Source organism: Mastacembelus armatus, chromosome 21, assembly GCF_900324485.2.
Source record: "Mastacembelus armatus chromosome 21, fMasArm1.2, whole genome shotgun sequence".
NCBI classification, from domain to species: domain Eukaryota; kingdom Metazoa; phylum Chordata; class Actinopteri; order Synbranchiformes; family Mastacembelidae; genus Mastacembelus; species Mastacembelus armatus.
Window position 1 is genome coordinate 27382817 of NC_046653.1, and position 15162 is coordinate 27397978.

The 15162-nt window shown below is 41.6% G+C and overlaps 1 protein-coding gene across 1 annotated transcript; it reads right to left on the reverse strand.

Annotated features, from left to right (window-relative positions):
• Window positions 1-552: 552 nt before the first annotated feature.
• On the reverse strand, window positions 553-1458 carry LOC113123006 (olfactory receptor 10J4-like; the record flags this gene model as incomplete). The annotated part of the gene is made up of 1 exon (XM_026294714.1): window positions 553-1458. A coding segment is annotated over exon 1 (906 nt), but the record flags the coding sequence as incomplete, so codon positions are not given.
• Between the last annotated feature and the right edge of the window lie 13704 nt (window positions 1459-15162).

Genomic DNA, 15162 nt, shown 5'->3' on the forward strand with positions numbered 1-15162 from the left:
CTGTTGTTTACTGCTGCCTTCGAATAATTGTTCATCCTTGTTTTCTTAATGTGCTTGGACATCATATATTAATTCAGTTTAATTCAATTCAATTCAATATGCCTTTCCCAGGTGTTGCTTTGTACATCAAAGATAGGACAATAACCAATTCTGACCTGTCATGGGGTAAAGATGACTTTGCCACAGAGGGAGTGGAGCTGATCTATATTTCAGCAGGAATGGTCTTCAAGCCTTCTGATTTCTTAATATCCTTTTGAGTGTGTAACAAATTAACAAAGAAATACAAATTATCATTTAATTATCAGTTTACTGAACATTAAAACATAAAAAAAGAAAGAACAGGAATGATGAAATTTAAAATTATACCAAAAAAACAAAACAACTGATGAGTCATCACATTATTGAAGCTGACAATGCTCTTTACTGTGTGTAAGGAAACTAAACACATCCTGACATTAAATTATTTCGAATGATCAGACAAATCACATCTCTGCAATATTCTTTCACAATAAGGAATCAGTGTTGATGAAATTAGTTTGTTTTACCCTGACAGAACAACTTCTTGACGTGTTTATAAATTTCTTTCATTTTTAGTCCATATATAATTGGATTAAATAGAGGATTATACACAACTAACTGTAAAGTCATTACTACATGTGCAGTTTTTTGAAAATCAGTTTGAAGACGAGCTGTGATAAAATCAAATGATATTAAATAAAAATAGTTTATTAAAACCATCAGGTGAGGTAAACAGGTCTGTGCAGCTTTTCTCCTGACTTCTCCAGAGCTGTGATAACATATTATAAGTATCCTGGTGTATGTAAAAAGTATGAAGAGCACAGGGAGAACAACAACATTTAGGACAACAAAGACACCATATAAAATTACAGCTCTGGAACTCACACAAAAAAGTTTGTAAATTGAGTTATTGCAAAAAATGACTTTCAGAGTAAAACTACAGAGTTTTTGATTAGTAATCAGTGTTACTAATACCACAAACTCACATGCAGGCACAAGCCAAGATAAAGCCAGAATGACACTGACTCTTCTTTTTGTCATGATAGTTGGATACTGCAGAGGTTTACATATAGACACATACCTGTCATAGGACATGGCTGCCAACAGGAAAAACTCTGAATCACTTAAAGTATAAAACATATAAAACTGAACCAGACAGGCCTGATAAGATATGATCTGTTGTTCAGATAAAAAGTCAATCAGTAGCTTTGGGTAGATATTAGTGCTGTGAAAAACAGAGTTCAGTAACAAAGCTGCAATGAAAATGTACATAGGCTCATGGAGGTCTCTGTGTTTCCAGATCAGGTACACAATAGTAGAATTACTGCAGATTATTAGAATATAAACTATTAAAACAACTATAAAATAAAGGTATCTGTATTTGTGAACCTCCACATGCCCACCAAATGTTATATATGTGACATTTAAATCTTCCTCCATCAAGAAAGAAAAATAAGAATGCAATTATTAACAGAAATATATGAATTAAAACTAAGACGTTTCACCTTGAAGTCTGTGAAAGACTCTTCTATCCTGTATTAGACTCTTACTCATTCACAGTTACCTGATCTTCAAACTCACTGAGTGCTCATGTCCAAACCTCAGAGAGAGAACTGTTGGAACCTGCGTCATGTTTTTATCAGCCTGATTCATCCTCCATGGATCTCATTAAACTTTCCACCCAGACTGACTAACATGTAAACAACTTCATCAAACTCTGGAGGCCTGATTGTTGTCAGACCCGATTTACTGGAGTTTATGAATTATCCACTGCTTATTCAGGGCTCGCAAAATTTCAAAATCCCTGGTAGCCCTTCGGGCAGACACTCTTCAGTTTTTGGTAGCCCAAAATAAATTTAAGTGGCCCGACTAAAAGAGAGATTATTTTTAATGTATAATAATGTAAAGGAAACAAAACATCAATCAAAACTGTGTTAAAACACAAATTACAACAACTGTTTAAATTAGTCAAATTACAATAATCAACTTAAATATTTGTTTCTCAGTGAAAGTCCATGAAACCAAAAACCTGGCTTTCTTTTTGCCTCATAGTCTGATTTTTCAGAAGTTTTCCCGCTTTGTGGTAGTCAGCTTTTCTTTGGCTGTCACTTCTTCACCCTGACCTGTCTTATTTGGCTCAGCAGAACTAAAATACTTGCGCAAATCCATGTGCAGCTTATTTTTACACAGGCACACACATAACGGTCATCGATTTTTGAAATTCTCTCCACTGCGCAATCAACCTCTATCACACGTTTAAGCTTGCAGCGGGAGTTTTCACTTGTCACTTGAGGATATTCTAATAACTGACAGGACGATGTCAGAGAAATTGGTGTGCAACTATTCCGTCACTGACCAATCAGTACTGCAGTTTGCGCGATCGCAAAGTGAAAGTAAAAGTAAAGAAAACAACAAAAAAAACAAGCGCGAATTCAAATGTAATTTCAATACTACATATTGACAGTGGATCCCCGATACCCGAAAATTATATAATTACCCAACTATATTTAAGAAAGAATGCACAAGCCTTGAAATATATTTTTCCTCCCCATGTGATAGCCCGAGACAGGCAGGGCTGAGAAAGATTTTGGTAGCCCAACTGGAAGACACAATAGCCCCGGGACATCGGGCTAGCGATTTTGCGAGCCCTGTTATTACAAGTGTCATTGTTTTTCATAGAAAATTGACTATATGTTTTAATAAAATATTGCAACAAACCACAAAGTATTGCTATGTAAAATGACAATAAGTATTCTATAGTCTGGCCACACATGAAGTGTGCAGTGTCAATATGATTACTACTGTAGAAACGTGGTGACTCAACATGGCAGCCTCCATGAAAGGAGACCCACTTCCTATGTAGAGTGAAACGGCTCATTCTAAGAATAAGAAAATGCAACGGTTCGTATTTTCTGGTGATTACACACTAATGACCACATCTTTATAAATACTAGGGTACATAGGGTAGAAGGGTTTTATAAATGGACAGAAACCAGTGTATTTGTCTGCGGGAGTGGAGTGAGAGCCAGTTCACCAGAGAATACAGGTTGCAGTGGTGAGTGTTAAATAGAGCTGCAGTCACAAAACAGATGGCAGAGTTGTAAACATTTTCTATTTCGAGAAGGATGATTTTTGAAGCAGACCAATAGACTATGTCACCATAATCTAACATGGGAAGAACTGTTATTATGACCAGTAGTTGTTTTGCGGGGGGCATTAGTGAAGATGGTTTGCAGTGAAGACAAGGCAGTGTTCAGGGCAGGATGGATGTATAGATAATGGTATCATCAACATACAGATGGATATGAGAACTTCTTACAGCATAACCAATATTATTAATATATATTTTAAACAGTGTAGGACCCAATATTGAATTTAAACATGTTTGTTTTTATTTAATACATAAGATAAAATACCATAGATTTAACTTACAAATCACACAATTATTGTGAGGAGACATTTGATCATTTTCATGGACTGAGTTTTGTTTCACACTGACAATCAGTTTATTATGAACCCCAAGCTAAAACCTTTTCAGTTTAATACAAACATCCTCCTTCATGAAGGTGATAATGTTCAGTTTGTGTTTCAAAGAGGTGCAGACTGAACTGTATGATTATTTTAGAAGATGTAGTCTGCTCTCCTGTTGAACTCTGCTGCATTATACAGAGAGGTGGTGTTGTTTTTTAGGCTGAACTCAATGATATGAAAGAGGGTAGAGAAAAGAAAAGAGACTCATGTCAGTACAATGCAATCCAATTCAGCAGCATGACAAACTACAACCTCCAAAATGATCAACCAGTTGAATCAACACGTCTCTGAAACAGTTTGACCACAAACTGAACATTATCACCTTCATGAAGGAGGATTTATTACAGGACTGTTGGATTAGACTGACAAAGTTATAGTTAGGTGGACCTAATAAACTGACAATGGAGTGTTTATACTTTAACAATACACCCAGATATGATGCCAATATGAAAATATTCAGTCAATTAACAGTTAAGCCACAACAAACTGGAAACACAAGAATCAAACTGACAATTAGAATCAAACTGTATTTCTGGGTTCTGCAGCAAATTGCTTAGTTAGTAGTGATTACATAGTGTAGTTGAAGCTGATAATGCTCTTTACTGTGATTTAGGGTTTTAGAAACATCTTTACACTCAGTACTTTTCAAGGCTCAGAGAAATCACATCTCTGTTTTATTCTGACACTAAACAATGACTGTACAACAGTTATCAGTGTTAGTACATTAGACTGTTTTACCTGGACAGAACAATTTCCTGAGATGTTTATAAATTTCTCTCATTTTTAGTCCATATATGATTGGATTAAAAAGAGGATGATACAAAACTGTTTGTAATGACATTATTAAACTCACAATTTTTGGGAAATCAGTTTCTATTTGAGCTAGAAGTACATCAAATGAACCCAAACAGGAATAATTGATTAGAACAATCAGGTGAGGTAAACAGGTCTGTGCAGCTTTTCTCCTGACTTCTCTACCACTTCGATAGGTGATTATAAATATCCTTATGTAGGTAAAAAGGATGAAAATCACAGGGAGAATTAAAAGAGTAATGAAACACACCGATGCATATATAATTAGCACTCTTGGAATCTCACAGTACAGTTGACTAATTGTGCTGTTACAGGTAATACCTTTGAAATTAAACTTACAGATTTTAACATCACCATTAATTCCACGTAGCACTGCTAACTGACCAGCAGGCAGAATCCAAGCTACAACCAGTAAAATACAGATGTTTCTTTTCCTCATGATAGTTGGATACTGCAGAGGTTTACATATAGACACATACCTGTCATAGGCCATGGCTGCCAACAGTAAAAACTCTGAACCACCTAAAGAATAAAATATGTAAAACTGAAAGAGACATGCTGAAAATGACATGATCGGTTTTTCAGATAAAACATCAAACAGAATCTTTGGGTAAAGAACAGTGCTGTAAAGAACAGAGTTCAGTAACAAAGCTGCAATGAAAATGTACATAGGCTCATGGAGGTTTTTGTGAATCACTATCAGACACACAATAGTAGAATTACTGCAGATTATTAGAATATATGCTGTAAACATGATCACAAAATAAACAAATCTGTATTTGTCCAGTTCCACATATGCATCAATAGTCATATATGTTATATTTAGGTTATTATCCATTAAGGTTTAAAAACAAAGTGTTAATGACAAAGACTTGAAGTATCAAAGCAAAGATCACATGAACATATTATACAGTATATCTGTCATTGGATTGTCTAATGTATTCACTGATACCCGACCTTGACATGAACTTGTGTGTGTGTTGAAATATTGCAACAAATACAAACCTCCAGAATACAAAGTGAACTGTTTGAACTCTGTGGGTTGATTTTTATCAGCTTGTTTCTCCCTCCATGGATCTCATTAAACTCTCCACCAAGAGCTGTCGTCATGTGAACATCAAAACAATAGTTCTCTGTTGTTACACAGTAAAATGATCTGAAGTGTGTCGCTGTAGAGCAGATGTTTCTCATTTCCACTGTTTCACTGTTATTTGTTGTCATCTTTGATGGAGCTGACAGCTGAGTAATGAAAGGAACCAGTCATGTCACACATTTCTTTAGCTGGTTTCTGTGTACTTCAATGGCCTCCCCAGTCACCAGATCTGAGTCCAACTAAATGTCTTTGGGATGTCCTGGAACAGCTGATACATGACTGATAAATCAGACAAGTGATCTGATGCAATCACCAGTTAGTCAGTTGGTATTGAAGGTGGACAGGGTGCTGGCTATTCACACTGTCCCACCGACAATTCCTGCCGGACCTGAGACTCGAACCTGCAATTTTCAGGTTACAAGTGCAACTCCCTATCCAGGCCATGACTGCCAGTGTTTTGTGAGTTGGGCTTGTTACAACTAGTAGTCTGAGAGTGTTCTCCAGTGTCCCTGGACCACCCCCTGCTTTGGCTGTACCCACACCGCCAACACACTCATACAAACTCAGGCCTGAGATTAGTTTAAAAAAATAGCAGAAATCATGTCAACATTGAGCAGAATCTGAAAGTTATGCCAGCCTCTCTGTTTACAAGGAGTCCAGCCCTTTTTCTTCTTTCACCTTCCCTCCCTCTCTCTGCCATACCTCTGAAGTGTCTTCAAAAAATGAGTCTTTAGTGTTTAGAAACTCCATTACCTTTAGTTTACCTGGGCTCACTGTTCCAGTTTTGCTGGATAAAGTCCCATCTATGGTGCCTATCCTTCTGTCTTCAGTTACTCAGTTAGTTGTCCATGTTGAACCTCAGGACACTAGACACCATCATTCAGTACTTCCAAAAAAGACTTCCTGAGCCTGATTGATGAACTCAGATGTCACCAGCTTTATTTACAGCTTTAATCTTTTTCGGAGCTGTTTCTTCTTGGTTACTGCTGATGGTTTTCACTGCAATTTATATCTCTCAGAAAAGTTGACTAGCCTCTGCCTCCTCCTCTACCATCATTCATCTATTGCACATTCCTCTCCTTTACCAAATTAATTTGCCTTAAAGCACAGTCCAGGGGAACAAAGCATACGATCTGACACGAGTAATCTCTGAGAAAAGCAAAATCATAAAAAGATGCCTTGGTAACTGGACAGATCTCCTCCACCATTAAATTAACATGCAACAACGACAAACCGTGGTTCCCTGGAAAACTCAGACAGCTTTGTCAAGCCAAAGGAGATGCCTACGGAAGTGGTGATTGTGTCTTGTATAATCAGGCCAGGAACACACTGAATAAGGAGATCAGAGCAGCTAAGAGGAGCTACTCCAAAAAGCTAGAAAACCAGTTTACCGCTAATGACTCTGCTTCAGTGTGGAGAGGCCTGAGGACAATAACCAACTATAGGACTCCATCCCCCTCATCAATAGGCAGTCGTGGCCTAATGGATAGGGAGTCGGACTTGTAGCCTAAAAATTGCAGGTTTGAGTCTCAGGTCTGGCATGAAAATTGTCGGCATGAAGCTCTGTCTCCCCTCTCTCCTTCCTCATCTTACCCACATTATTCACACTTCCCTCAGTTCTGCTATCGTACCCCCATCACTCAAGACAGCCATCATCACACCAATCCTAAAAAAACCTGGTCTCGATCCTGCGGACCTTAACAACTTCCGCCCTATCTCCAATCTCCCGTTCCTCTCTAAAATTCTTGAAAAAGTTGTCCACCACCAGGTCCATACCCACCTTGCCGCCAATAGCCTATACGAACACTTTCAATCTGGTTTCCGCCATCTTCACAGCACTGAAACTGCCCTGATCAAAATCACCAACGACCTCCTAGTAGCCGCAGACTCTGGCCTTGTCTCCATCCTCATCCTCCTTGACCTAACTGCAGCTTTTGACACCATCTCGCACAATATTCTCCTCCATCGCCTTGCTTCCATCGGCATAGCCGGCTCGGTCCTCTCATGGTTCACCTCCTACCTCTCTGACCGCACCCAGTCCGTCCATCTCCAGAACTTCCACTCCCAGCCCTCTACTGTCAGTTGTGGCGTGCCCCAGGGCTCTGTCCTGGGGCCCCTCCTATTCATTATTTATCTCCTTCCTCTCGGACATATCTTTAGGCAACATAACATCAATTTCCACTGTTATGCAGACGACACCCAGCTCTACCTCTCTGCTGCTCCATCTTCTACCCTCCCCCCTCCCTCCCTCCTTACCTGCTTACATAATATCAAATCCTGGTTCACCCATAACTTTTTGAAACTCAACCCCGACAAAACTGAAATTCTCCTCGTGGGCACCAAATCCACCCTTTCTAAAACCAGCACCTTCTCCATTCTAACTGACAACAATACTGTCCTCCCCTCCCCCCAAGTTAAAAGCCTTGGTGTCATCCTAGACGGTACTCTCTCCTTCACTCAGCATATCAATACCACTACCCGGTCGGCCTACTCCCATCTCCGTAACATAAACCGCATCCGTTCTTCACTCACCATCGATAGCATGGCCATACTCGTTAATGCCTTTGTCACCTCTCGTTTGGATTACTGTAACTCACTCCTCACTGGTCTACCTCTCAAATCACTTCATAAACTTCAACTTGTCCAGAACTCTGCTGCCCGAATCATCATCAGAACTCCATCCTCACATCATATCACCCCTGTCCTTAAACAACTTCACTGGCTCCCTGTGTCCTTCCGTATAAACTATAAAATCCTCCTTCTCACCTACAAAGCCCTCCACTCTACTGCCCCACCATACATCACTGATCTACTTCATATCTATTCTCCGCCTCATACTCTCCGCTCCTCCAGTTCCACTCTCCTCTGCACCCCTACAGTGCGCCTGGCCACCATGGGCGCTAGATCCTTCAGCCACACTGCGCCCCGCCTTTGGAACATTCTCCCTCATCGCATCCGGTCGTCTCCGGACTTATCAACTTTTAAATCATCACTCAAAACATATCTGTTCCGTATAGCGTTTTCCACCTAACTCTCTTAACTTCTCAAAGCAGCCCGTGATGTTCTACCACCCTCTGCCTATTTCATATTGTCTCATATTGTTTCATATTTGTTGTTCTGTCATCTGGGTTTCTGTGTTTCAATTTGCTTTTGCTGTACATCGCCCACTTCCTGGATGCTCTGCACTTTTGCCTTTACATTCTGGCCCTCTGTTTATGCATTGTTGTTATTGTTGTTTTAATGCACTCTTTGTATTTCATGCTGTATGCTTCCTTTTTCTCTCTGTAAGGTGACCTTGAGAGTTTGAAAGGCGCCATGAAATAAAATGTATTATTATTATTATTATTATTAACAGCCAGCGCCCACTGCCCCGAGTATGTGTTCACTTGCTGTGTGTGTGCATTTGGGATTGGGTTAAATGCAGAGTATGGGTCCAGTATGGGTCACCAGTTAAGTCACTTTCTCTTTCAACCGTTAACACCTCCAACCATCAACCGATACTTCAGACCAGTGTGGACGATGTGTGTCGGCTCTTCAAGAAGCATCTGTGGTCATGAAGTCCTTTGAAAGACTGGTGTTGGCCCACCTGAAGAAAATCACTGGACCCTTCCTGGACCCCCTGCAGTTTGCCTACTGCAGGCTCCCACATCACCAGCACTGGCGCCCTCCAGGGGTGTGTTCTCTCCCCACTGCTCTTCTCCCTCTACACAAACAAATGCACCTCCCGTGACTCCTCCGTGAAACTCCTGAAGTTTGCAGATGACACCACTGTCATTGGTCTCATCCAGGACGGTGAAGAGTCTGTTGGTTCTAATCAAACATTTAAACAGAGACTTTCTTTTCTTTGTTCTAGGTTGAGCTCGTGACTGTTAGGAGATGCAAACTTGTTGCTTATCTCCGGCTGCAGCCCCGAGCCCGCTCAGAACACTTTAATTTATATCTGGAGGTGGTTACATGGGTTCCAGGCACCGTCTCACTTTACACAACAGGGGAAAGTTGAAACATAGGTTAACTTCAAAGTTCATACAGAGTTCACATCCATATCTTTACATGTCTTGGTGATTTGCACAGAAAAACAGAGAACATCCTTGACTGTGATATGCCTGGTTGCACCCTTTACATAAATCTATCTGCAAAATGACAATTCTCATAACACAGTTAGCAATTTACAATGCCCTTATTCTAACATTTCCCTCCTGTTTGTCATTTTCACCATAGTATCAGAGTTTTCCATCTTCCTTTTGGGATTTTCTGGAAACTCGTCATTATGACTAAACAAGATTTGGAGAAGCAAGGCTCTGTGAGGGGTTGGGCGAAAACCTTCTGTAAAGGAAAAATTCCCAACCGGCCCCCAGGCTCCTGGGCGACCACCTCTGGTCCTCTATCAGAGCACAAACAGTTACACATAATCAATATTTACACAACCTGTTCATCATCGTCTTCATCAGAGTGGTCCATGGCTATGAGGAGAGGGTACAGCTGATCCACCTGTTTCTCCACCGGGCCCAACGCTCGCTGTATTAGGCGTTCGACCAGGGAGCGGATACAGGGGATACAGCAACACCCACACAAAACTAAAACAGCACAGAACACTGCTACAGAGGTCAGAACTGAAACCACCAAAGCTTTGTATTTTCCAAACACAGTTAACCATCGGTCCCATATTGAGGTGTCCACTCCTGAATGTTCTTTCATTTTCTTACTCAATGTCCTTAATCCTTCAAACCACCTCAGACAGTTCTCCTCCAGGAGCTGTGTTATTCGGGATAAACGTGCAACACATGTCACCGAACATGGCACATACCCCGCCCTTCTCTGCCAGGAGCATGTCCACAGCCAACCTGTTTTGGAAGGTCATCAGTGAGGTGGCCTGTAGTTGATCACGTACCGCTATGAATCCTTTTGTGGTGTAATTTGCCAACCTCTGAACATTGTAATGCACATAGTTGATACGGTCCACATTCTTATTTATGGTGCTCCACCAGAACAAAAAGGACTCAAACCCCGCTGCTACTTGATCTACTAACTTATACTCATCCGGTACCCCCCTTGGAACTCCAATAGCATCAATATATGTGGAGTCTGGCCCTGGAATGTTGATGCTTCTTTTTGTGAACCAGTCACGATTAGCTTCAAGATAGGCATGTACAAAAGAGGCGTCATTATATTCAAGTACAACTGCAGGCAGCATTAAATTAATCAATGCACATATTCCTGATGCGTTCCGTGGAAAAACATCATAGATGCTCTTACCTCCGCACCATAACCATAAATCTCCCCTAGGCACCAATAGATGACTGGGGACAGTTATGTTATGTATTTCATTGCACCAGTGGGCACTTACATTCCCCACTTGATTAATACCTGTTAACCTTATACATGTAAAGTTCTGTTGGGCCACTTGAGAATTGAAGAGGGGGGCGCTTTTGGTTCTCTGTGTGACAGGAAAAACATTATCCCAGCTGGAACAAGTTGATGAAGAACTGGAACTTTGTAGAAGCTCTAAAGTACAATTTCCCATATGTGGTGCAGCTGCTACTCTAAGGAGTGGCCGTGAACCCATGCAAACCACGCAGTCACCCTTGGTTGTATTTGCCGCTTCCTCTGCCAACAATAACCAGTTATTTGTACTCTGGCTCACTCCAGTCATTACGTGAAGCCAATCATCAGTAGTCATGTTATTTAGGTTCCGTACTTGGATTCCTTTTCTTTTTGTTGTGGGGCTCACTTGTGGCTCTATGAGGTTAGTAATAGTGCGATTTTCAGCACATATGATAAGAGTAAACCAAGGGTCTGTGCCAGCTGCATGGGCCCACAGCCTAAATCCCCAACAATCCCCTCGTTCTCCTGCACCTTGAGTTTTTACTCCTGGGGGCCACAATGACTTTGTTGTAAGGTTAACCATTAAACTGAGGCCATCATTTGTCGTTGTCAACTTAAATAATTGTTTTTGATGTTTAGCATACCGTGTGGTGCCCCATGATGGGGTCCATCGATTACCCTGATCGGCCACTAGGGTCGACCAGCTTGTGTCCTGTGGATCATTTGTCAGATACCAATAATAAGCCCTATACTGCTCCCCCTTTGAACCTGTTTTTGTGTTCACTAGGGCGTGGAATGGAATTGTAGTTACAGCTGAGCTATTCAACGGTAAGCATACCTGTATGCCGAATTGATAACCCCTTTGTTTGGGAGCAAGTGGTTTTTACAGTCACCTCTGTGCTTGCATAACAGACAATACTTAGTGTCCCTAGACACAGAACCAGCCGATGGAGAGCCATAGCTGGGAGTAAGGATCAGATGGTCTCTTCAGCAGCCAAGGGTTTTGATACCGGCTGACTTCCACCTTACTCGGCTCCTAGTGGCTGTAGTATCTTGCAGTGGCTCTGATGAATCCACGTAGGTCTCTCCTGAATCTTTACTGCAGTGGGAGTGGTCAGGATCACTGTATAGGGCCCCTCCCACTTGGGAGTGGACCAGGTCTTCCTCTTGATGACCTTTATCAGGACTTGGTCACCAGGTTTGACTCTCTGCACCTGTGGAGACAAAACATCTCTTGGCAGATTATTTGCACTCATGACTTCTCTGGTTTGCAACATCTTGCTCATCCATTCAGCTAAAGTAGTTTCTCCTTGAGGTTTTTCACACACATTTTCACAAATGGGAAGTGTAAAAGGTCTTCCATAAAGGATTTCAAATGGGGTCAGGCCTCTGTCTGTTGGCGTCTCATATACATTTTCACCAGGGGGAGACATTCCACCCATGTTCTTCCCGTTTGCTCCATAGTTTTCCTCAGTCTCATCTTTATAGTGCCATTAGTTCTTTCTACCAGGCCTGCACTTTGGGGATGGTATGAACAGTGGTTTTTCAATTCAAACCCCAGATGTTTAGACATCTGCGTAACTACTTCATTCACAAAATGTGGACCATTATCACTGTAGACTCGCTGTGGGATTCCATGATCCGGGATTATACTTTTACACAGCGCTTTGGCCACTGTTAGTGCATCAGCACTTTTGCTGGGCACAATCTCAACCCACTTAGAGTATGCATCTATCAAAACAAGACAATACTTGTATGTCTGACATTGTGACAACTCTATGAAATCCATATGAATAACTTGGAATGGATAGTCCGGATTGGGGAATCTCCCTCTCTTTGGTCTGAGATTTCCCTGTGGGTTATGCTTACAGCAAGTCAAACAGGATTTACAAAAATTTTTTGAGTAGTTATTAAAACCTGGTGCATGAAAATACTTTTCCACTGCATATACCATCCCTCCTGTTGACACATGGCAAGGCCCATGCGTCAAAATAGCTGCCGTACGATAGAGACTTCTAGGTAGGCAAAGTTTGTCTTTAATCCTAAAAAGATCTTGTTCAATTATGGCTCCTTCTTTGAGCCAAAGTTGCTGTTCAGCCGGTGGAGCTCTTTTCTGCATGTCTGAAAGTACTTCATGATCTATAGGCTGTTTCACTTCGTCCATGAGGTAAAGGTTACATTTTCCAAACTGTCCCTGCGCCGCTGCTTTTGCTATAGCATCCGCTCTATTGTTTCCTTCAGAGATTGGATCTAATTTCCTCGTATGTGCGGCACATTTACAGACCGCAAGTTGTTTTGGTAACATGACAGCGCGTAATAACTCTTGCAAGAGTGGAGCATGTCTAACTGACTGTCCTCCAGCTGTCTTCATTCCTCTGCGAGCCCATTGTGCAGCAAAAAAATGAAGAGTTGAAAAAGCATACTGGCTGTCTGTATAAATTGTAACACTCTTCCCCTCTGCTAGCCTACATGCTTGCGTTAAGGCTATTATTTCTGCAGCCTGTGCTGAGAAATGTGAAGGAAGTTGCCCTGCTGCACAGACATCCTGTAGTGACACTACAGGGAACCCACACATATTTTCTCCTTTGTCACTTTTAAAAAAAGAACCATCTACAAACCACACGTCCCCTTCAGCTAAGGCTACATCCTTCAAATCACTACGGGGTTTACATGTCTCCTCAGTGTTTGTAATACAATAGTGTGGTGTGCCTTCCTCAGCCGTGGGCAATAGTGTAGATGGATTGAGTGTAGAGCATCTTTTTATAGTCAAATGTGGCTGGGACATTAGGAGCGCCATGACTGACAGATGTCTAGCTGGTGACAAAAATGACATTTTAGTTTCTGTCAGAAGTAAGTCAACTGAGTGTGGGACTAGCAATGTAAGTGAATGGAAAAGTATTACTTCTGCGGAGGCTTGCACTGCCATTGCAGCTGCACACACAGCTCTGACACAGGCAGGCAAAGCACAAGCCACAGGATCCAGCCTCTTAGAATAATAGGCTACTGGCTTCTGCTTTCCTCCTGACAACTGAGTTAGCACCGAAGTCATGAACTTCCCTTTACAATCCACAGTTTGAACAAAGGGTTTACTATAATCTGGGAGACTCAAGACAGGTGTGGTCACTAATTGTGCTTTTAACTCACAGAAAGCCTTCTCACCTTCTGGAGTCCACTTTATTTCCTGCTTCATGGCCATCGGTGTTTCATAAATCAAGTCTAACAGCGGTTGTGTCACTTGAGCATAATCTGGAATCCACTGTCGACAATAGTTACACAGTCCTAAGAATTGCATCATCTGTTGTTTAGTGATAGGCTTACAAGCTTGTTGAATAGCTGCTTTCCTGGATTCAGTCAGGGCTCTGCCTTCTGGTGTTAATTTATGACCCAGGAATACAACTTCAGAAGTAGCCCACTGTAGCTTTTTTGGAGATGCTTTGTTACCTGTTCTTTCTAAATGTTTGAACAGTGCTATCGCCGTGTCTTTGTTATGCTGCTGAGTGTCTGATGTAATTAAGATATCATCCACATAGGTCAAAATTTGGCTATGTGAGGGCACATGGAATGTAGATAAGCAATTTTCCAATTCTGATACAAATATAGTGGGGCTATCAACATAACCCTGTGGCAACCTGGTGTAGGTGATTTTCTTTCCCTCATAGGTGAACCCAAACCATCCCTGTGAGTCCGGATGTACTGGGATAGAGAAAAAAGCATTACTAAGATCCACAACCGTGAACCACTTCATTTCAGGTTTTATATGGTTCAACAAAGTGTGAGGATCTGGGACACACGGGGCCCTACTTTCAACCGATTTTATTTACTTCCCTTAAGTCTTGGATCATCCTCCAACTCCTCCCATCAGCTTTTTTCACTGGGAATATAGGGGTGTTACACTGAGCCTCTGGTGCCCTCACCAGGATCCCTGCATCAAGCATCTCTTGTACCACAGGCCTGATTCCCTGAAGGGCGTCTGGTTTAAGGGGATACTGCTTTATCCTAGGTCTATAATCAGATTTGGCCTTAATAATAACTTCTGGAGCTGTAGTCATTAGGCCTACATCAGTTTTGCTTCGAGACCAGAAACTGTCAGGCACCACAGCCAAACACGGATCTAACTCCTCCAGAAGTAACACTCATTCTCGGTCATCCTCCCCCATGTGAGCACGGGGAGTGGCCGTTACAACCCAATTTAAGTTTTTGTAAAAACAGCTTCCCACACTATTACTAAACCAGCCTCCTTCTTCTTCATGCCAATCACAAATACTCTCAGCTTTATTCAAAAACTGCTTTAACTCCTCCCAGTGCATGTCATTCGTCTTAGACACTGACAAGTGAGGATTAGGTGACCATCCCATCAAGAGGCGCTTAGCTTCTGGAGGAAGACT